Genomic DNA, 22,761 nt, shown 5'->3' with positions numbered 1-22,761 from the left:
AGAGAACGAGATGTTCTCCCTGCTCTGGCCACCGCCCTCCTACTGGCTGCCTCCCAAACCACTGCTTCTCCAAGCTTCCAGGCTCCCTGCCCCACATTCTCTGAGCCACTTCGCCCTGCCTGCAGCCTGCCCCCTTCCTCTGCTTTGACGTCACTCCTTTACCTGCCCCTTTTCCTTCCATTGACGGCAGCAGGGCTCTGTTACTGTGGGAACAATGAGACTGAATAGAAGTAAACTGGGCAGCAGGGAGGGAGTGTGGAGGAGGATTATGAGAGAGGAAGTGAAGGGGAAGGGAATAAGCATTTATATGGTGCCTACTATGTGCCAGGCACTGTGCTAACTTTACAAATATAATCTCATTTGATAACAGTTGGGTCACTGAGGAAGCTATAATATGGGTTGGTGGGGAGGGAGGGAAAGGGAATCCAGTTTGGAAGGTGGTAGGATTCCTAAAACCAAGGTTTCTGAAAAGAGCCAAGAATAGGAGTGGAGAGCTAGAGACTCTGATTGGGATAGAAATACCTGGGTCCCAGGAGAGAAGAGAAGTTGGTCAAGAGGAAACAGTAGTAGGGTATGTGTGTTGGGGTACAGGGAATTTCTTTAAGGGGAGACCAGACCTCTAGGAACCTGGGTTCTCTTTGTTCCCTTCTGACTGACAGGGTTACTTGATAACTTCTGAGCTTCAGTTTTTTCTTAAGAGACCTCAAGACTGCTGTATCCCTCCCTCTCACCCTCGTTATAAAAAGGAGACCATTGTTAAGGAAAGCTCAGTACATGTGACAGGGAGGGATTGATGCACCCCATGCCTAGTTATGTCAGCAGTTCTAGGGCCTTCTCCACATATGGCTATGTTTCCGGGGGTGGGGGCACTTTCATTCTTAAAAGTTTTCTAGCACCTGTACTATACTTCCCTCTCCATCTCTTAACCTTCATTTCTCACAACCTTCCAAGCCCTGAATTCATTCCTGGTACCCAGACATTCTCAAAAATATATATCTTCTATTTCTGGTTTCCAGACTCCTGATCACTCCTTTTCTTGGGTCTTTAGTCTCCTCTTTTTGTAGCTTTGGGGACCCAGATGTGTATTGTCACTGGCTTTTCCCCTTCTTTTTTAAAAAATTAAATTTTATTGATATCTTTTTGTTTTCAATGTGTTTTGTCATCCCCCCCGAACCATTCCACATATTTTTAAAAAGAGGAAGAAGAGAAAAAACAAATCAGCAAAACCAATCAATACATTTTACAAAATCTGAAAAGATGCAATGAATGTTTTGGCTTTCCTGGTTACTTCCAGACCCCATTCACTTTCCCCCCTCCAGTGGCCCTTCTGGTATAGCTATCTTTCATCTTGCTCTTAACCTCCCAGCTTTCTCAGCCTCAGTGTGGTGTCCTGGAGAACCAGAGAACAGAAGTCACTGAGTGGGCAGCTGGAGAGACCTTTTCTCTGATAGGCCATTGGGACATTTGCCTTTCCTAGTGGGGGTGGAGGGCATGTTTTGTCCCATATTCTGATTGGTTTTAGGTGCCTCTTGCCGGTCACCTTTCCTCCCTCCCACATACAAGCATCAAACCTCATTGGTTCTAGCTGCTCTTTTCTACTCCTGATTGACTAGAGATGCCCCTTACATTGTGTCTGCTCTGCCCACGGCTGCATACCTGAGTGGAGGTGACTCAGGGGTCTTAGCCAGGGTTACCTCCCACTCCCCCAGGCCTCTCCAATTTACTGGCCCCAGGTGCCCAAGGGGCTTGAAGTGGTAGTTGAAATCTGTGGAAGAGTACAGCCTCATTAGCTTGACAAGGGATGTATTCTCTCCTGTGCTCCACTGAATCAGTATCTTATCCATTCTAATTCTGAATCTCTATTCCCCTTCCCTTTTTTACCTTTTTCTGAGATCAAGGCATCTAGCTAGTCTTGCAAAGCCATGATCATTTACACACACACACACACACACACACACACTTGCCATTAGTCTTGGCTTTGCTTTATAAAACTGTATATTATCCCAGTGTACTGGGTCCTTCCGCCCAAGTGGCAGCACCCAGGTCCACGTGCAGCTGTGTGTGTAACAGCCCTGACCTCAGTGGGGGTGGCTGGCCAACCAGGCACCTTGCCGGGATCCTCAGCCAATCAGAGGTAGGGCCTATGCATCAGCAGGCAGGAAGCCAGTGATGGCCAATGCCTGTCATTATGCAACCCGCCTCTCTGCTTTTAGAGAAGTTCTCCTACCCCCGGCAGGGAAAGGGACTAGGCAGGTAGGGGCAGTAGAGATTAGACCCACCCAGCAGCACCCCTTCATTCTGCTTCGGGGCCTCTGCTCCCAGGCTACTTCCGGGATCCTCTGAGAATCCAGGGTTTGTACCTCACAAGTAAGTCTTAGTTTTTTCTGTCTCTTCTCTGAACCCCCAAATATTCCCCCCACCTCAATCCTTGGCAAGCTTCCTTTTTCCCACCAGAACTTATGCATGACTGACCTGTGTCTAATAGCTCTCAATACCATTCCTTCCAATATTGTGTAAATGTTCCTGCTAGACTCTTAAAACCATGATAACCATTGCCTTCCAGCACGAGTTTTTTTTTAACAGTTACAACTCCTTTCTTCAGGAATCTAGTCTCTCATTCTCCAACTCATCTTCTTGATTCCCCCCCCACCCCATTTTTTCGATGACCCTTGTTACCCTTTAAGAAGCCTATTTATCCCAGGCTCACAACTGCCCTTATGAGAGTCTCAACTTTTCTTAGGACCCCCAGAAGTATTCCTCCACTGGATTCTTCCTCTTCTGCACCCTCGCTTTGTTACCGCACCAGGAACTCCCTTTGGCAGTTTCTCCCCCATCCCTGGCCCAGTGCCAGTTGTGATGTCAGCTCAGGCTAAGGCTAGAACATCCCGTTCCCAGACCTAGTTCTTGCTATTGGCTGCAGCCTTCTTCCTTCTCCTGGCTTTGGTTTCGAAAATACTTGGGGTTGAGAGAGAAACATGGTTAGAAGACAAAAAGCGGGGGTGGGTGGGCAGAAAGGGAGGCTAGACAGATAAATAAAGGTTTGCTATGTTATGCCCTGCTCCAGCCTTAATGATATTTAGTGTCTTGGTTTTAGAAGAGCTAGAGAAAAGGAAGAGGGGAAATCTATGGAGGCTCTGGAAAGAAGAGCTGAATTCTTAGGAGATAGGGAGAAGAAAATAGCCACTAACATAATCCGTGGTTGTTTGGGGTTGAGAATCTTGTGGAGGAGAGGATAGAGGTTATCTTCTTCAGGTAGAGATTTAGCTGAGTTTCTTGGAACCTCCGCATCCATCCTGTCCCTTCCCAAAGTTCTCCAATCCGCTCCCAATTCCCTCCCCCCCAAATCTCCATTATTTCTGCTTTTTAGAGACTCGGGCAGCACAGTCTACCATAGCTCCTACTCCCCACTTGAAATGGTGTGTATGCTAAAGTAGTTGAGGGATGTGGGAGGTGAGGGTTGTGTACAACGTCCATTACTAACTGTTACTTAGGAATGCTTTGGGGTCTCATCCAGGCTGCATTTGAATCACATCTCCTGCTCATGTTTCTACTTCTACACATGTTTGCAGCAGGCACATGGGTTGGGGTGGGATCCCCTTTACCCCACAAAATGGGAGGAAAGAAGAAAAAGCAATCACCCTGTTTTTCCTCTTCCATTTCTTCTTCAGGGCCTCTGGGTTCCTCCAGCAACTGCTGAGCTCAGCCTCTGACGTGGGTTTCCCTGGTTACGATAGGGCCTTTAGCTGAAGTATGTGGCTGGTGGAGTGTGCGCATGTGCTTTGGAGATGGCCCCTCCTCCAGCCCCACCCCCAATCTCCTTCCCTCTCCCAAGATAAAATTAGCCCACGAGTCCTAAATATAGGAGCTACTCTCCCAGTTTCACTCCCCTTTCAAATAAAGGTGGATTCTTCTCTACAGATAACCCAATCACAAAGTCAGTACCTTAATGAGAATTGAGGGGAGATGCTCACATTCGACTCCCTCCCCGGGACCAGACTTGTTGTCTCAGGAATCTCAGGAGAAAGGATCAAAAGATCCCAGATCAAGAACTGGAAGGGACGTCAGTGATCATCTAGTCCCATCCCCTCATTTGACAAATGAGGAAACTGAGGCCTAGGCAGGTTGAATGACTGGCCTTAAGTGCATGCTATCTGCTTGTCCTCAAGGAGCTCACATTCTAGTGCGGGAGACAACCTGTAAATAACTAAGTAGATACAAGGTATACATAGAGATATAGATATACAGTAGAAGGAAGATAATTTGAGTAGGCAGGAGGTGGTAAGGAGAGGCCTCCTTCTGAAGGTGGGATTTGAGCTGAGCCTTGGAGGAGGTGAGGAGAACTAAGCAGTGGAGGTGAGGAAGGAGAACCTTTTAGGCATGGGGACAGCTAATGCAAAGAGGAGTGCAGTAAGTAAGCCAGTGTGGCTGGATCATCGGGACTAGGAAGGAGCCTTTAGAGAGTTTTGCATGTCAAACAGATGATTTATATGTTTCTGGATGTAATAGGGAAGTACTGGAGTTTGAGGGTGGGGCAGAGTGGCAGGGTCAGATCTATGTTTTAGGAGAATCACTTTGGCATCTGAATGGAAGGTGAATTTCAGTGGGGAGAGACTCAAGATGACTGAGTAGTCCAGAGGTACTGTGATGAGAGTGACAGTTGAATAAGCAGAGAAAAGGGAACATATGTGAGAGATATTGTAAAGATAAGAGCAAAATTTAACAACAGATTGGATGTGTAGGGTGAGTGTGAGTGAGGAGCCAAGAGTGATTGTGAGCATTGTGAGCCTGGCGATTGGGAAGACAGTGTTGCCCTTGAGGTTGGAAAGAAGGGAGGATTTGGAGATAAACAGAAGTCATCTAGGTTTGGACATGTTAAGTTTGAGATGCCTGAGAGACATCCAGTTCAAAAGGCAGTGGATGGCTAGAGGTCGAGAAGGAGAGTCAGGCTGGATCTGTGGATCTGGGAATCATCTGCATAGAGAGGATAACTGAACCCATGGGAACTGATGAGATCCCCAAACAAGATAGTGTGGAGGGAGAAGACAGATTGTTGGAGGACATCTGTGATTAGCAGGAGTGACCTAGATGAATCTCTCACAAAGGAGACTGAGGAGGAGTGGTCAGAGAGGTCGGGGAAGAACCAAGAGAGGGCAGTGTCAGGAAGACCTGGAGGAGAGAGTGTCTAAGAGGAGCAGGGAGATCATCAGTGTCAATAGATGCAGAGAGCTGAAGAAGGAAGAGAAATGTCATTCAGTTGGGCAGTTAAGAGGTCACACAGGTCATAAGTGTGAGAAGTGAGGATCAGCTCTCCCAACTCCAGAGCCACTTTCCACTGTGCCACATTGACTCCTCTCCACCGCCTTTAACCTACCAGCTTTCAGCGTCCCTTCCGTCTCAGTCTGTCCTGGAATAGAGTTTTTCAAGCATTACTGAAAATCAGCAGGGAAAGAATGTCCCATTTGCATAGGACTTTAAAGTTCACAAAATTAGTTATAGATAGTATAATCTTTCTCAGGCCATGGTATATACATTTGTGTAGTACTGCATTTGGAGCCAGAAGACCTGTGTTCACATATCAGCTCTGTTTACTGGCTGTGTGTAACCTTGAGCAAATTGTTTAGACTCTTCCATTTCCTCATCTATAAAATTAGAGTATTGAATTAGCACTCTAGTTTCTTCCAGCTCTAAAGCCTATGATCTGTGATGAATGTATATATGTTTAGAGAAGAACCTTCCCTGGAGTCCAGAGCAGGATCTGTTGCTATACCAATAAAGAAAGTAGAGTCAGAGAGAGAAGACTAAGAGCTTGAGGGGAATAGACAGTGGGACACCTTTGGGTATGACATGTGTGGCCTGAAGGCAGCTACCCCAAGTCTGAGCTTCACCTGGGTTTATGTGGTAGAGGTGGGAAGGATGATCAGCTGCCAGAGTAGAGGTAGAGTGGAAAAACCAAGTGCTAGAGGTTGAGAAGACTTCTTTCTCTCCTTCTTTTCCCTTCTTTCTCCATCCTCCAGGTTCCAGCAGTGGTCCCTCCCCACAGTCCTCACTGACTTCACCTTTTGCCACTTCTTCCCTCCTCTCTCCCTGACCGAGGAAACTCCTGCCTTTAAGGGCCTTGTTGTATTCCCTCGTGGTGGCCTCTTCCCCTTCACTGATTTTCTCCCCCTGTCCTCCCCATGGTACCACCATGAATGGCACTGTTGAGGGAGGCAGTGGGGCAGGGGGACCAGGCCCTGGGCTTGGTGAAGGGTTTGATTCAGGGGGATCCCAATCCCCTGGGCCCCCCGAACACAGAGCCTGCCCTGGTCCTGGCCTCGCGGATGATACAGATGCAAACAGCAATGGTTCGAGTGGCAATGAGTCCAATGGACCGGAGTCCCAGGGTACTTCCCAGCATAGTTCTCACAGCTCTTCTTCAGGCCATGGGAAGGACTCTGCTCTGCTGGAGACGACAGAGAGCAGCAAGAGGTAAGAGGAATGATGATGGGGTGATGGAACCCAGGGATAATGAGAGATGGGAATAATGGATATGGAAGTGGCTTAGGGATCTAGGGACTTGAAAGAATCAGAAACTTAGGAAAATGGCAGTCAGAGAGCTTGGGAGGGGGCAGAAGCTGGCTTTTGTTAGTAGGTTCTTGTGATACCAGGATGCTACCTACTGTGTGATGATGAGTGGCTAAACTTTTATCTTTATCTTTTCTGTCTTTTTATCTAGCACCAACTCTCAGAGCCCATCCCCTCCAAGCAGCTCCATTGCCTATAGCCTCCTGAGTGCCAGCTCTGAGCAGGATAACCCATCAACTAGTGGCTGCAGGTAATGGTGGGGATAGGGGTTTGAATATACCTGTAATCCTGGAGAACATCTGCCTGGAGGAAGAGCTTTATATTTACTCCTGTAGGTAATAGGGTGCTGCATTCTGGGTAGTTGATATCTCCTGTTCCCTCTACCACCTTCCTCCTCTGCAGCAGTGAACAGTCAGCCCGAGCACGAACACAGAAGGAGCTGATGACTGCCCTCCGAGAGCTGAAACGCAGACTTCCACCAGAACGCCGAGGGAAAGGCCGATCGGGGACTTTGGCCACCCTGCAATATGCCCTTGCCTGTGTTAAACAAGTCCAGGGTAAGCTAAAATTTGGTATTGATGTTAGACTGTAGAGCAGCGATTGTATTGGCAAAGAATCCAGGGCCTTGGAAGGAAGTAGGGGACATAGAGGGAATAGAAGTGAGAATGGGCTCAAGAGGGGCCTAGCAGTAGAAGGGGTTGAATTCAGGGGACGAGGGAATCAACAGGCTAGGTGTGGAAAAGGAGAGGCCTGCAGGATTCAAAGGAACAGTGTCTGGCACATAGTAAACATTACATAAAAGTCGGTAGTAGTAGTTGTTAATATTATTGTTCTTGTTATTATTACAACTGCAACGGGAAGGGGGCATTCTTGACCTTAACCTCACCTCCTCTACAGCCAAGCAAGATTACTACCAGCAGTGGAGCTTGGAGGAAGGACAGCCTTGTTCCATGGACATGTCTAGCTATACCTTGGAGGAGTTAGAACACATCACGTCTGAGTATACGCTTCGCAATCAGGTCAGCCCTAGACCCATCTAGTCCTTTTCCTTCCCTTTTCCTTCTCTCCTTCTTCTCTTTTTTTCTTTCCAGTCTTTTTCCCCTTCCCCTAGTCCTGACCTTAGTTGCTTCTTTTTCTTCCCTCTTCCTTTCTACCTTCCTTGTCTTGACTTTCCCTTCCCATATTTTTGGTCCCTACCTCTCTGGTGTCTGCTGTAACTATAAAGTGGGGATAATAACAGCACCTATCTCTCAGGGTTATTATGAGGATCAAATGAGATAATATTGGCCCAGTGCTTAGCACGATGCCTGGCACGTAGTAAGTGCTATATGAATGCGTGTTTCTTCCCTACTTCCTTTCCTTCTCTCCCTGCCTCTCAGTTCTCTTTCCTTTTCTCTTTAACCCCACTCCCTACTCTTCCTTCCCCTCACTGGACAACATTCTATTGATGATGGAGCTGGCCAGCTCCTGACCTTGGCCTTTTTTGGTTGTGCTTTCTCTTCTTCCCAGGATACTTTCTCCGTGGCTGTCTCTTTTCTCACTGGCCGGATTGTCTACATTTCGGATCAAGCAGCTGTTCTTCTACGCTGTAAGAGAGAAGTCTTCCGGGGTGCCCGATTCTCAGAGTTCTTGGCCCCCCAGGATGTGGGTGTCTTCTATGGCTCCACTGCCCCCTCTCGCCTGCCCACGTGGGGTTCCCGGGCCTCTGCCGGTGAGGACTGGGGAAATCTTGGATTGGAGGTGGGGCCAATGTGAAATGTGCAATAAAATAGTAGAGCAAGGGCAAGAAACCATGGTAGGAGTGAAGTTGATTAGACTCTTAGATTTCTAGCCAGGGAGGTAAGGGGTTCAGCATCCCTGCCTTTAGAGATCTCTTAGCATAGGGAAGTGGTCTGGGAGTTGGAGATGGCACTGATCCTACTTCACTGTCTCTCCCCAGGTTCAGGCCCCATGGATTTCACACAGGAGAAATCAGTCTTTTGCAGGATCAGGTAAGTTGAAGAAAAGAACAGAGCAAGGTGGGCAGAACAGAAATGTAGCAGGAAGGTTATTTATTTAGTGGCTATTTGTCTTCATAGCTATCTCTTGGTTTTAGGGGCCATGAGCTTGTGGTCTAAGGTGGTTGGGTGGATGAGCATCATGGATGGGAGAGTAGGGGGAGATGGGATCTATTCATTCTCCTGGTTCCTCCTGTGATGCTCGTTGTTTCACATCTTCCCCTGAAACCAGAGGTGGCCCAGATAGGGAACCAAGTGCCCGATACCAGCCATTTCGACTGACCCCCTATGTGACTAAAATCCAGCTTTCAGATGGAGCCCCAGCGCAGCCATGCTGTCTGCTAATTGCTGAACGCATCCACTCTGGCTATGAGGGTAAGTAGAAAGCAGTACTGAGGAGGGGTGATCCAGGGAGGGAAAGAGGCAAAGAGAATGGGGAAATCAAGAAAGAATTGGGTAGTAAAGATCAGGGGCATAAAATGTGGCCAAGGAGATCCAGTTATGTGTGACAGAAAATGCATCAGGCTTCTAATATGGAAGGAACCATTGAAAGGTGGTGAATTTGTCTCCCATTGGTTGTTTTTTTTTTTCCTTAAGAGTTATTGGAAGGGCAGCTAGGTGGCGCAGTTGATAGAGCACCAGCCCTGGAGTCAGCAGGACCTGAGTTCAAATGCGACCTCAGACGCTTGATACTCACTAGCTGTGTGACTCTGGGCAAGTCACGTAACTCCATTGCCTAGCAAAACAAACACACACAAAAAAAGAGTCATTGGAACATAGGCCTGGTTTTCTAATCTGACCTCACTCATTTTTAGTTCTGTGCCCTTGGGAAAGTCCAATAGCCTCATGTGCCTCAGTGGCCTTACCTGTACGGGGGGGGGCCAATAAGACCTTCCTAGCTTCAAGATAAAGGATTGAACCAGATAATCCCTTGAATTATTTTCAAATTCTAAGATGTGATTCTAGAAGAAGAGCAGAGGCTATCGGAAATGATATAGGACTAGGGAGGGTGGAGTTGTTTGGTGAGAGAGAGGTTGGTGTTGGAGTTATTGCCAGAGAACACTCCAGTTGATGATGATCGCTCCTGCCTTTTCCAGCTCCCAGGATTCCCCCAGACAAGAGGATCTTCACGACACGGCACACACCTAGCTGTCTGTTCCAAGATGTAGATGAGAGGTGAAGCCTTAGGGAGAGGGACTTACTGTCAAGATCTTTTTTTTAAATAGTATTTTATTTTTTCCAATTACATGTAAAGATATTTTTCAACATTCATTTTTTATAAGATTTTGAATTCCAAATTTTTTTTCCCTCCCTCCCTCCTATCTCCCCTCTGCAAGATGGCAAGCAGTCTGATATAGTGCCAAAATCCTTGAAGATAGGTGGGGTTAGAATAATAACAAAAGTTCCTGGAGCTAAATAGGACTGGACAGTGGGGTCCCCTGGGAATATGGAAAATCAAGAGTTTGGGACTGAGGTCTCTTTCAATGATGCCTCAACTTCCAGGGCTGCCCCATTGCTGGGATACTTGCCCCAGGACCTGCTGGGGGCACCAGTGCTCCTTTTCTTACACCCTGAAGACCGACCTCTCATGTTGGCAATCCACAAGAAGAGTAAGTCCCCAAAGGGGCCTATCCTTTTCTTTCCCCTTGATAGCACTTTCCTGCATGATGCTGTTCTTTTCTGCTGTCTCCTTCAGGCCTTATTCTCTGACTGCTTAATCTTTGCTTGTTGCTGCCTAGCTCTTTGCTTTTTCTTCCTTTTTTTCTAGCAGCTCCTCTCTCTGCACACCTCTGCCTCTGACATGCCTTTTCTCCCTGTATTACAGCCCTCAGCTAACTCTATTTCCTTTGTTGCTTCCACCAACTTATTTTCCCTCTTGATCATCCTGCAGTTTTGCAGCTATCTGGCCAACCTTTTGACCACTCCCCTATCCGCTTCTGTGCCCGAAATGGGGAATATGTCACCATGGACACCAGTTGGGCTGGCTTTGTCCATCCTTGGAGCCGAAAAGTGGCCTTTGTTTTGGGTCGACACAAAGTTCGAACGTGAGTATCCTGTAGGGTGAAGGAATGATGGAGTGGGGAGAGGGAGGGAAGATAAACTGGAGAATGGGTAAACTGAGGATCCAAAAAGTTAAGCAGACTTGAAGAATTTGGGAAGCAAGTGGCAAAAGGTGGAATCAGGAGCCCTTCTTCAGTATTCTAGCTTCACACTCTCTCCATCTCTCCCTGTCCTTCATCCTTTCTAAACCTACTCTCCATCCTCACCACAACTTCTGGTGAGTATTCCTCACTGCTTTGTCAAGCTGTCATCTTTGCTCTAGCCTTGCTTTCTCCCCTTCAAAATCTAGGCACTTTAGTTTACTAGTTCAACTTTATGATAACTTCTCTTCTTGAATCTCTTATTGACTGTCCTATCACCCCTCATCCCTTTCTGTCTGCCAATCCTAAATAACTCCTACTGTCTGACCTTTCTACTCCTGGATGCACCCCAATCCTTGGTCCTTCCCTCTTTCTATGTCGTTTCATTAATCTCAGCAGCTCACCCGAATTCAGCTTTAATTTGATGTAAGATAACTTTCAAATCTATATATCCAACGCATATCTCTTTCCTGAACCTCAGTCTTGCTTTGTTAACATGCATGCTGTATATTCCTACCTGAAACTCTACTGAGGCATCTCCAACTCATGTCCACAACAGCACTGACCATCTTCCCCCTTAATCTACCTTTCCTCCTAATTTCCATATTTCTGTCAAGGGTACTATCATTCTCAGTCTAGGAGTCATCTTTAACTCCTCTTACTCATTCCCTTTCCCTTCACATTTGATCATTTGCTAAATATTCTTGATTTTACCTCTGCATCTCTTGCGTCCCTTTTCTCTACTTATTCCATAGCCACCCTAATTCAGGCCCTCATCACTGGGACTGATCCTCCTAAATTGATTTCCTTGTTTCCAAACACCTGTCAAATTCATATGCTTTAGTTAAGGGACTGACTGTGTCATTCCCTTGCTTAAAAAGCTTGTGACTGTCAGTCGCCTATAGAATTAAGTACAAATGTGTTGGTTTAAACCAAGTTCCTTTATCTGTAAAGTCCTGTACATCCTCTATCTGCTTTATCTTTCCCATGATAATTGCACATTACTCCCCTTCATATACTCTGTGCAGTGGCCAAAATGCTTGCTGTTCCTAGACATGATATTCCATCTCCTACCACTGTGCCCAGGCCATTCCCCTTGTCTGGAATCCAATCCTTCCTCACATGTGCCTGATTGCCATTTAGAGTGTGTGTGTGTATGTGTGTGTGTGTGTGTGTGTGTGTGTAGAGTATATATCTGTGAACTTGTATTTTCCCCAGTAAATTGATTCTCTGTTTATTCCTCCCCAGGGCTCCCCTAAATGAGGATGTATTCACTCCACCAGCCCCTGTCCCAGTCCCCTCAAGAGCTATGGACCCAGACATCCAGGAGCTCTCAGAACAGATCCACCGACTGCTGCTACAGGTGAGAGGAAATAGATGGAATTGTAATGAAAGAGCTGCTGCAGGCTTAGACGACCCCCACCCCCGCCCCCAGCTTTGGAATTTTTAAGCTTTCTCATTACTTTCTTCTCTTTTTCCTCCCCAGCCAGTCCACAGTATGAGTCCCACAGGGATGTGTGGATTAGGCCCTCCAACCTCTCCAGGTCCCTTTCTAAGCCCTGGCTCATCCAGCGACAGCAATGGTGGAGACACTGATCATCCTGGGCCCCCTGCTCCAGTGAGTGCCCTCCCTGTTCGTACCTCTATGATGATGGTATTGATAATTAATAATAATAATAAAATAATCGGTGTTACCATTCTTGTTTGGCTGCTACCTCTTTCTGGCCCCTAATCTTTCTCTTTTCTCACCAACTGTCTGTCTCTGGCTGCCTGTCTCAGTGTCATTCTCTTCTCTTCACAGTGTATTCTTTCTTGGTATATCCCAAATAATCCCAGTTCTATGGCCCTCCCTTCCAGGTGACATTCCAGCAGATCTGTAAAGATGTGCATCTTGTGAAGCACCAGGGTCAACAGCTTTTCATTGATTCTCGGTCCCAACCCAACTGGGCCCCATGCACAGGTGAGAAAATGGCTAGGCTTGGCAGGACAGGGCCTGGAAACCAAAGAGGGACAATCTCTGAGGAACAATCACACCTACCATAATTTTCTACTTTTGCTGTTCCCAGCCCCAGATACTTTCAAGACCAGGGACCTCCCGGGCAGACCCTTGGAACCAGGCCCTGGCTCGAACCAGGTTCCACCTCTTGCGGTCAGTACTACCCCTGAGGATTCAGAGAGAAAAGAGCCATCCAGTTGTTCCTACCAGCAGATCAATTGCCTGGACAGCATCATCCGGTATGGATACTACTTCTCTCAGTGCTTCTAACTCCCCTAGGATGGCTTACCTTTTCCTGTCCCCATCTTTCACTCTTATCATCCTTATATCATTCTGTTAAGTTGTCCATGAACCATACTCCACGTCTGTCCACATACAGCTCCAGCTTAGTTCATTTTCTCTCTCTATCCCCTCAGTTACCTGGAGAGCTGTAATGTCCCCAACACAGTGAAGAGGAAATGTGCCTTCTCATCCCACACAGCATCTTCCACATCTGATGATGACAGACAGAAGGCAGGCCAGGGTTCTGGAGTGCCCAAGAAAGGTAAAGAAGCCATATACTTCAGCTTTGCCCTTCCCCGGGTCCCTAACCATTTGCTTTCCTCCCCCAGCCTCCCCAACATGGGACTCTTCTTTTCTGATCCTTCTCTCTACTTAGTGTTTCTCTGTCTCGTCTCTTCTCATCTCCCCCTAACTCTACCCACCCACCCTGTCTGATTTCTGACTCCATGCCATCTTGCTCTGTTTTCTTCCCCTCTTCCTAGCAACACATTCTGTCTGATCTGTGGCCATCTTTTATCCTCTTCTTTTCCTTGTTTCTTCCCCTAGTTTCCCTTTCGGCCCCTTGATGTTGTTTTCTTTCTGTGTGGTCTTCTTCTTTTCCCTTCCCCATACATTCATGGAGATGGTTTTCCCACACTTCCCCCAACCCTTTTGGTGGTCTCTTTATATTTCCACTTTGGGATCTGCTCCCTCTTTGTTGCCCTCTTCCATTAATGCATTTCCCATTCCCATACCCACTTTCATCCCACTGCACCTCCTAACTGGTGCTTGTCTCTCTGCACAGATCCACCAGAAGAGCTGTCTCAGGAGGGGGCCCCCCTCCAGAAGGAGCCAGTGGTGGGAGGTCCACTGACCCCACTCACCCTAGCCAATAAGGCGGAGAGTGTGGTATCCATCACCAGTCAGTGTAGCTTCAGCTCTACTATCGTCCATGTAGGAGACAAGAAGCCCCCGGAGTCGGGTATGGGGGGTGTGGGTTATTGAAGGGGGTGGGCTAGAGTCATGGGTTGGCTGGGCAAGTTCTAGGTTCCAATACTTTTGTAGTGGAATATTTGCTCTTCTGTTTTTCCTCTTTCGCCCCCATGTGTTCTGATAATTTCTAATATAATTCTGGATCAATTTATTGGAATGGGGATCTTTTGGGGTCCTGACTGGCATTTCCCCCGAACTTTCTGCCTTTTTTGAACCTCTCAGTTAATCCTTGCTCTTACTTTTCTCCCATCAATTTAAAAGGAGTTCTCCTTTTAGCCCCAGAACTTAACCCTGTATGCTGTGGCTTCTTATCTGTGGCCTTTCCCTCCTCCCAATCTCTACCCCTTACCCATTTTGTTTACATTTCTCTTTTTTCATAAATTTATTATCCATTAAAACTACTGGGATAGAGAGCAGGGAGATCAAAGATCAGAGAAGTGACAGTGGCTAGAACTGGAGAGAAGATAATAGGATCATGATGCCAGAGTCTCCTCCAGTGATGACTCTGGAAAAATAAAAGTATAACCCCATAATGAAATGGAAAAAGTGATGTCATAAGGAGACCTTCTTAATAGGATAAAAACTGCTGAAATGAGCCAGAACATTCTTTTTCCCTAGAGAACTCTGCACAGGGAAGAAACCCTCCTCCAAAGGGCTGGACCCAAGGTTCATCGTCCCACATGTGACCAATATAAACACTCAGACTGAAGTGTTTGGAGGAGGGAAGATGATGATTCTTGTGGGTAAAAAAGGAGTTAGGATGTTGACTTGGAAAGTGGGACCCTATGGAATAAGGAGGATGGGGAGAGGTAAGGGCTTTGGCATATTTGAGAAATGAGGAGAGAGAGAGTAAAGTCAAAATGGTGAATGACTATGTGAGGCATGAATCCTGTTTGAACTCTCCTCTACTTCTTTTTGACCTCTTCAAGATATTGTCATGATGGAGGAGCTGCCTGGCCTGACCTCTGGTCCAGCTCCCAGCCCCACAATGGCTGCTCCTGACCCCACTCCTGATGCCTACCGCCCCGTGGGATTGACCAAAGCTGTGCTGTCGCTTCATACACAGAAGGAGGAACAAGCCTTCCTCACCCGATTTCGGGATCTCAGCAGACTCCGTGTCTTTGACAGCCCTTCCATGGGGCCTTCACCCCGGGTTGATCGAGGTAATTTCACCTCTGGGCCTCTCCCTACTAGCAGCTCTTGAATTTATCACAGAAAGAGGCGATGTCTAAAATGGCAATGTTGCTTGTAGAGTGTCCAGCTTGAGGAAGCATGAGGTCTAATGTAACTTCATGTTCATAGGAACTAAAGGGTGGTGGGTTAGGAAGAGAGACGAGGTTAGCCCAGGATAAGAAGGAGGGTGTTAGATGGGTTTGGAGGAGAGGGTAGAATCCCAACTTGTGAGAATGTGTGGTTTGAGGAAAGAAAACAACCCCACCCCCAATCCCTCTCCTGCTTTCTCACTTAGAGGGGAAGGGTCCTAGGCTGCAGCAGGAGATAATGGAAGGGTTTTTATTAGTAGAGGAAAACCTAAGAAATTGTTCTTTGAGCAATATCGCTGTTATTGTATGCAGTGTTCTCTTGGTTTTGCTCATTTCACAATTTTTGTTTTGGTGAGGTAATTAGGGTTGTGAGTTGCCTGGCGCCACACAGCTAGTGTCAATGTCAAGTGTCTGGTCTGAGACCGCATCTGAACTCGGGTCCTCCTGACTCCAGCGCCGGCGCTCTATTATTTCACTCTTTATTATTTCCTGCAGGTCTTTCCATGGTTTTCTAAAGCTAACCAGCTCATCATTTCTTTTGGCATGGTAGTATGCCATTACGATAGTGATTTAGAGCATTTTTTTTCATATGAATATACATAGCTTTGATTTCTTCATCCAAAATCTGCCTGTTCATATCCTTTGACCATTTATCAACTGGGGAATGACTCATATTCTTACAATATTGACAAAGTTCTCTATATATTTGAGATATGAAACCTTTATCTGATAAACTGTCTAAAAACATCATTTCCCCCCAATTTTCTGCTTTTCTTCTAATCTTGGCTACGTTGGTTTAATTATATAAAAACTTTAACGTAATCAAAATTAACCATTTTAAATGGTTGAACAAATTGTGCTATATGATTGTGATGGAATATTATTGTGCTATAAGAAATGATGAGCAGGATGCTCTCAGAAAAACCTGGAAAGACTTACATGAGTTGATGCAAAGTGAAATGTACTGTGTACAAAGTAACAGCAATATTGTAAGATGATCATCTGTGAATGACTTAGCAGTTCTCAGCAATACAGTGATCCAAGACAACTCTGAAGGACTTATGATGAAAAATGCCATCTCTCCCCAGACAAAGAACTGATGGTGTCAATACAGATTGAAGCATACTTTTAATACTTTCTTTATTTTTCTTGAGGTTTTTTTTTGGTCTGTGTTTTCATTTACAACATGACTAATATGGAAATATGTTTTGCATGAAGTACCTATATTGAATATATTTGCATGATAACCTATATCTAATTGCTTACCTTCTCAATGAGGAGGGTGGGGAGGAAGGAAGAGAGAGAATTTGGAACTCAAAAGTTTTAAAAACGAATGTTAAAAATTGTTTTTACGTGTAATTGAGGAAAAATAAAATACTAAATAAAATTTTTTTAAATCCAAAAAGAAATATCCATTTTCCACCTCACAGTTCTTACTATTTCTTAATGAATCCCCATTCACACCTCTCTTCCCTGCCTCCTGTGATGCTTCTCTTGAAGCCTTCTTCTAATTCAGCCCCTCGTCTCCCTAGAACTGCTCCCCTCACCCATCTAAACTGGAAAGTGATGTTTTTGGACCTTCCCTAGGTTGTGTCTCAGTTCCTTTTTTGTGACTCCAGCTTGTCAGAGTAGCAGCAGTGGGTTAAAGTGGAAAGAACGTGGAACTTCAAGCCAGGAGACCAGCATCCACATATCGATTCCAATATTTACTAGTTGTGTGACCTAGAGAAGGACATTTAATCCCTCCTAGCCTCAGTTTTCCCATCTGTAAAAACTAATACTTGAAGTTCCAACTCCACAGGGCCGTTGTGAAGAAATTGCTATGTAAATCATGACGTACTGCCTGAATGAATGGTCATTGTGATGGTAGTAGTGGGTGAGGGGGCATTTACCAGAAGAGGCGGCAAGTCCACTAACTTCGCTTTCTCTTGCTCTTTCGCAGGCTGCTGCCATGGTCCCACTCCTCCTGGCCGTCGCCACCATGGCAAATCAAAAGCCAAACGTTCTAGGCACCATCAGCTTCCTCTGACTGAGGCTCCTGGCTATACCTCTCATCCTTCCCCAACACCTCCCACCACTCCATGGCCCTCTCAACCCAACCCACCCACATCTGCTGCTTTCCCAACAGTGGTGCAAACCTATCCCCTCCCCATTTTTTCAACCAGAGGTTGCCCCCAACCTTCAGTTCCTACGCCATCTCCTTCACCTTTTTCTTCCCCCTTGGTAGCCCCTATGGTGGCCTTAGTCCTACCCAACTATTTGTTCCCTTCTCCCCCCACCAGTTACCCCTGTGGGGTTCCTCAGGCTCTGTCAGATAGGCCTCTTGCCCCAGCACCCTGTTCACCTTCCCCAACTTTACCTCCTATGCCACCTAGCCCTCCCCAATGCCCTGATTCACCCCTGTTCAACTCACGGTGCAGTTCCCCACTCCAGCTGAATCTGCTTCAGCTTGAGGAGACTGCCCGGGGAGAAGGGGGAGCAACAGTTGGGGAGCCCGGGAGTAATCCCAGACCACCCCCTCCAGGAGAGGAGGCTACACGGCCAGAAGCTGGACTGGTAAGCATCTTCCCACAGATTTTCCTCTTTATCATATCTCCTTCTAATTGTTTCTATCTCCCTGGTGGTAACTAATTCTGGGTCTTTGTATCTATCTGTTGAGGTCTCTTATTTTCCATCCCCTTTCAGTTTTTTTCCCCTTCTACTCTCATGTCAGTCTGTCTCTCCAGTGACCCCCCCTCACACACACATTCCTCTCTGTTTCCCACCTCTGCCTCCCTCCTCTCTTTCCCTTTTTCCTCCCATTTCTGTTTCTTGTCCCTTCGTCTTTTCTGCTTAGCCTGAGAATCTGGAAAAAGTAGACTGTAGAGTGTCAATTCCTCAAATTCCTCAAGGCCATGGACTGTTCCTCTTTTTGTCCATGTATCCCCAGTGCCACAATGTTGCTTAAGACATGCTTCTTGAATTGAGGAGGGGATACTGAGTTTGGGGTCACTTGACTATTCAGGAAGGAGAGGAGGGGCGTGAAGGGGAAGAACTTGACCAGCACCATCACCAAGTCTGAGCCTCTGATTTCTGGTCCCCTTCCCACACTTGTCTAGGTGGAGATGAACGAATCCTCTAATCAGGATGCACTGTCAGGCTCCAGTGACCTCTTGGAGCTGTTGCTCCAGGAGGACTCCAGATCTGGCACCGGCTCAGCTGCATCGGGCTCCCTGGCTTCTGGCTCTGGCTCCCGTGGTGGGAGCACCTCAGCCAGCATCACTCGTAAGTACTGGGGCCTTCTTTTCGTGGGAGTCCTTTTTTAGGAGGGGGACATTATTTGGTCATCTTCCCTTAAGATGAATAATCCTGGCTCTCCACCCATGTCCCTCCCTTCCCCTGAAGTCACTGGTTCTCTCTTTTTTCCCCTTTTAAGACAGAAAGACTTGGCTTCTCTGACTCTTCTTTTTCTCTTTTCCTCAGGCAGCAGCCAGAGCAGCCACACCAGCAAGTACTTTGGGAGCATAGACTCCTCTGAGGCTGAGCCAACAGGGACCCAGGTTGGGGTGGACCCAGGGGCAGGACCTGGGGAACAGGTCATTAAGTATGTTCTGCAGGATCCCATCTGGCTACTCATGGCTAATGCTGACCATAGGGTCATGATGACTTATCAAGTGCCGTCTAGGTAAGAAACTTGGGTTGGGCAAAAGGAGGAAGGGGAAAGTCAGTCCCAGAAGGGGGAGGACTTGAGAAGAAAGAGGAATAAAATATGAGGAGGGAAAAGTCAGAGGATGGTAAGGGCAGGGGCAAGTGGAGTTTTATGTAGAGAGAGTTGGTAAGGTCTTAAGGGGAGGAGACACCCACATATTCCTAAATACTGGAAGATGTGAGCAGGTCTGATTTCTAGACCCTACACTTACAACTTTACTCTATCCTTTCCCATCTTGTAGGGATATGGCTTCAGTTTTGCAACGGGACCGAGAGAGGCTTCGGGCCATGCAAAAACAACAGCCTCGGTTTTCAGAAGAGCAACGTAGGGAGCTGGGTGCTGTGCATGCCTGGGTGCGTAAGGGCCAGCTGCCCCAGGCCCTGGATGTGATGGTGAGAAAGAGGGGTTAGGGCAGAAGCACAAGAAGGTCTTAGGGAGATGGGGTAACACTCTAGGAGTGGGAAGCAAAGGGGGGAACTAGTGAGAGAGATTTTGGGAGATCCTAACACTGTCTTCTTCCCTCCCCAGGCTTGTGTGGATTGTGGTAGCAGCACTCCAGATCCTCAGTACCCAGATGACACACTTTTCCCTGAGATGGATGGACTGGGGCTAGAGCCAATGGAAGAGGATGGGGGTGGGGCTTCCCCAGACACAGCCATGGATGAAGAGGAGCAAGGTGGGGAGACATCTACTTCCGAATTACCTGCTCCGAAAACCACCAGCTAAACACTCATCTCGGGGCCACTGAGAGTGTCCTGGTCTTACCTCTGTCATTGAGATAGGGGAAGGAACAAATGAAACGCTTCATCCTCAAGACAACAACGAATTTCAATTTTGAGATTTGCTTCTGCCTTTCAGGAAGCCAGGGATAGGTACCCCTGAATATTGGCCCTTTCTAATTAAACAATCACAGTCCTGCCTCTTCCTTAGGGACAACTGAGGGCTTTTTAGGGACCAGCCAGAAATATTGTCTCCCTCTTCATCTTATTGGAGACAATTCCACCAACAAAAGAATGAATCCTGCTTAAAAAGTAGGATATTTTTCTAAATTCCAGCTGAGCAGGAATACTGATTGCTGCTTCAGATGTGGGAATTCTAATAATACTTATTTATTCGGGAACTCTCTTTGTCTTCTCAAAGGCCTGCTTCCCTCCCACCCCCTACTTGGAGAGGGGGGAAGGGAGAGGTTGGGCATAGGCCCAAGCAGGACCTCGGTATCCAGATCCCTAGCTCTCTTGGGTTGGGGAAAGTAGAGGACTATGGGTCCCTGGTGCTGCCGCCCTATAGGGCGGGACCCAGGTGTCTTCATCTGTGCCCCACTCCCCTTAGTGTATTTTTGTGTTTTTGATAGTCATGTCTGTCTCTTTTGATATAAAATGGAAAACCTGTAACTTGACATTGTGGCATGAAATCTGTTGGGGAACCTGGGCTTTTCTGTTGTCACTTTAGTTGTCTTCAATTTGACAAAAATTTAAATATCTGCCAAGCAGATAATTTCAAGATTATAATCTAATTGGGGGAGGGGTGTGTGCAAGAGTGTACCAATCCTGAGCTGGCTGGGGCTTGTGGAGTTTACAGCTGAATAGAGAAGAAACCAATTAGCTGAAGGGAGGGGCATGGTATGTAGAAAAGACTAGTTTCCAAATCCTAATATTCATAGGTTCATAGATTGTTGAAACTGAAAGGGCCCTGAGATTCTTCCCATCTCCTCCCTTTTATGGAGGCCGAAGCTGAGGCCCAGGGCATGATTTGCTCAAGGCCAAACAGCTGGTGAGGGCAGAACTGAGACTGCCACCTCCATTTTAGTGCAGTGCTCCCATCACGTGCCTATCACCACCACGCTAAGCACAAACACTCGGGTGACCAGGAGCTGGGCTGTTTGCTCTGTCTCTGGTGGAGTAAGTAGGAGGAGACTAGCCATAACTGCAAGCAGCAAGAGGCTGGTGAGGAGGCCCGTCTTCCAGCAGCCTCCTACCTTCCTTTCCTAACAGGATCTGGACTCTCAGGTGGAACATCCTGCTTTCCCTGAGACCCCAGAAGCCACCAGGATGCAACTCTCCATTGTAAGGTGGGGGGGCCTCCCAGGTTCTAGATCTAGTACCCAATCACTGCAATGCTGTGCCACATTTTTTTTCTGTATCACTCACCCAAACATGGAAACCACATGACTTACCCTTGCTTGATACCACTACCACACCCTCAGAATTGACGCCTAACTATTGAGAGGAGTGGAGTAGGCTTTGAAAGAGCTACCAGACCTTACTCCAAAAGGAAAACACAGAATCTACCAGGTCTGTGGTGTGAGCCTTTGAAGGTGAGAACAGGGAGGGAGAGTGGGATTTTCGTTGTATGTGATAGTTGCTGGATCGACAGAGGGACATATCACCAAAGAGAAGGAACATGGGGACTAGATGTGTGTGTGGAGAGGGGAAGAGGAGGGAGTGGAAATAAAACCCTACGTCTCAAACTGGCAATGGAGCGCTGCCCTACAGAGAGGAGCTTTGGAAAGGACTATATTCTTTTTAGTCCAAAAATATTTGTTTAATGAATGTCCACCATGTTCGAGGCACTTCTAGGCGCACTAGGAGCCCTTGAACCCTCTCTTGAGCTCTCCAGGAACCCTGAACATCCAATCGGCAAAATGATTCTCCCCACCCCCCCATAACTGTTGTGGCTTATGCGCCTGCCTGAAAAATAACAGCTCTCTGGGTTCGAATCCCAACCGCGCTGCATCTTGGTAAAGGGCATCTCTGGTTTATTGCTGCTGCAGTAATTGCGCACGCTCCGGCTCAGTTTGAGATGAGCAAGGGCTCCCCTCTCCGATGGGTGAGTTCAGTTCATTTGTGCCAGATCCTTGTGCCTGGGACTTCGAGAACTAAGCTATGGGAATCCCACTCTTGGCCCGAGTGAGAGGGACTGGGGAAAGTGAAGGGCTGGATGCACACCCCGCCCCCAGCTTCCTTTCTTCTGCGGCTCTCCGTTGTCATGGAAACATCATGGGGTTTTTTTTTGTGTGTGTGTGTGTGTGTGTGTGTGTCTGTCTGTCTGTCTGTCTGTCTCTATTGGTCCCTCGTTGCCCAGGGAACGCCGTGCGGATGGAGGCGCTGGAGGGTACTAGAAGGGTGGGTAGGCAGGGGCATCTCTGAAGCATTTAGGATGAGCTGGGACAGGACCACAGGTGCGCAGAACTCAGTAGGGGATGGAAGTCCGCGGCGCCTGCCTAGAGATTCTCCAGAGAGAGACTAAAAGGATGGAACTAAAGGTAAAGGGAAGGACAGACGGGAAGAAGGCGTATTGATAGATTGGTATAGATGGGGAGGCATAGGACTTCCCGAGCTGTGATGGCCGAGTGGTTAAGGCGTTGGACTCGAAATCCAATGGGGTTTCCCCGCGTAGGTTCGAATCCTGCTCACAGCGTCCCAAAGACGTTTTGGGAAATAATAGGCGCTCTGATTTGACGCGTCTCTTTCACTTACCAGATATAAACGCCCTAAATGTCATTTAAAAGTGATAACTTAAATGGTTTAAGCGCTCCCTGCTTCTACCGTTCTTGTGTCCTTGTCTTTCTGTTCCCGGCAGTCTTCAACCTTTGAAAAGATAAAAATGTCTTTGTTGATGCTTTTTGTGTTGTTACATCACAGGCATTTCCAGATAGATCCCAGTCACCTCTCCCAGTATTTAAACCTTCCCTTATAACAAGAAAAAAATTTATGGAGTCACTAAATAAATATAACAGTTTGCTTCCATAGTCCCCCAGCTCTCTGCCAGAAGGATCCTTCATTTAGAGCTGGAAAGGACACCAGAGTCATCTAGTCTGACCCTTATATTTGCACAGAGGAAGACCTGAGGGATGAGGTTC

At 47.1% G+C, this 22,761-nt stretch overlaps 1 protein-coding gene and 1 non-coding gene across 3 annotated transcripts; both read left to right on the top strand.

Moving 5' to 3' along the window:
* The first annotated feature begins 2,192 nt into the window (after window positions 1-2,192).
* Window positions 2,193-20,293, top strand: PER1 (period circadian regulator 1). 2 transcript variants are annotated; one of them, XM_020966440.2, is made up of 23 exons: window positions 2,194-2,367; window positions 6,015-6,468; window positions 6,716-6,814; window positions 6,967-7,121; window positions 7,462-7,583; window positions 8,074-8,275; window positions 8,504-8,555; window positions 8,794-8,936; window positions 9,659-9,737; window positions 10,065-10,171; window positions 10,453-10,606; window positions 11,951-12,065; window positions 12,189-12,320; window positions 12,560-12,662; window positions 12,769-12,937; window positions 13,115-13,242; window positions 13,765-13,941; window positions 14,882-15,115; window positions 17,157-17,770; window positions 18,313-18,478; window positions 18,677-18,878; window positions 19,144-19,294; window positions 19,431-20,293. In XM_020966440.2, the coding sequence occupies exons 2-23, from the start codon at window positions 6,188-6,190 to the stop codon at window positions 19,626-19,628; spliced, it is 3,783 nt and encodes a 1,260-aa protein (XP_020822099.1). In that variant the 5' UTR covers window positions 2,194-2,367; window positions 6,015-6,187; the 3' UTR covers window positions 19,629-20,293. The 2 variants fall into 2 exon arrangements, with proteins under 2 accessions (XP_078011780.1, XP_020822099.1); XM_078155654.1 differs by lacking the exon at window positions 13,765-13,941 and having other exon boundaries at window positions 2,193-2,367.
* A 1,944-nt stretch (window positions 20,294-22,237) lies between these two features.
* TRNAS-CGA (transfer RNA serine (anticodon CGA)) lies at window positions 22,238-22,319 on the top strand. Its single transcript has one exon. It is a non-coding gene; the product is annotated as a tRNA-Ser (tRNA).
* Window positions 22,320-22,761: the final 442 nt, after the last annotated feature.

The sequence above is a fragment of the Phascolarctos cinereus genome, unplaced genomic scaffold (assembly GCF_003287225.1).
Source record: "Phascolarctos cinereus isolate Bilbo 61053 unplaced genomic scaffold, phaCin_HiC Scaffold_5;HRSCAF=322, whole genome shotgun sequence".
NCBI lineage: Eukaryota > Metazoa > Chordata > Mammalia > Diprotodontia > Phascolarctidae > Phascolarctos > Phascolarctos cinereus.
The sequence above is the reverse complement of the archived record's forward strand: the minus strand, read 5'-3'. Positions and strand labels throughout refer to the sequence as shown.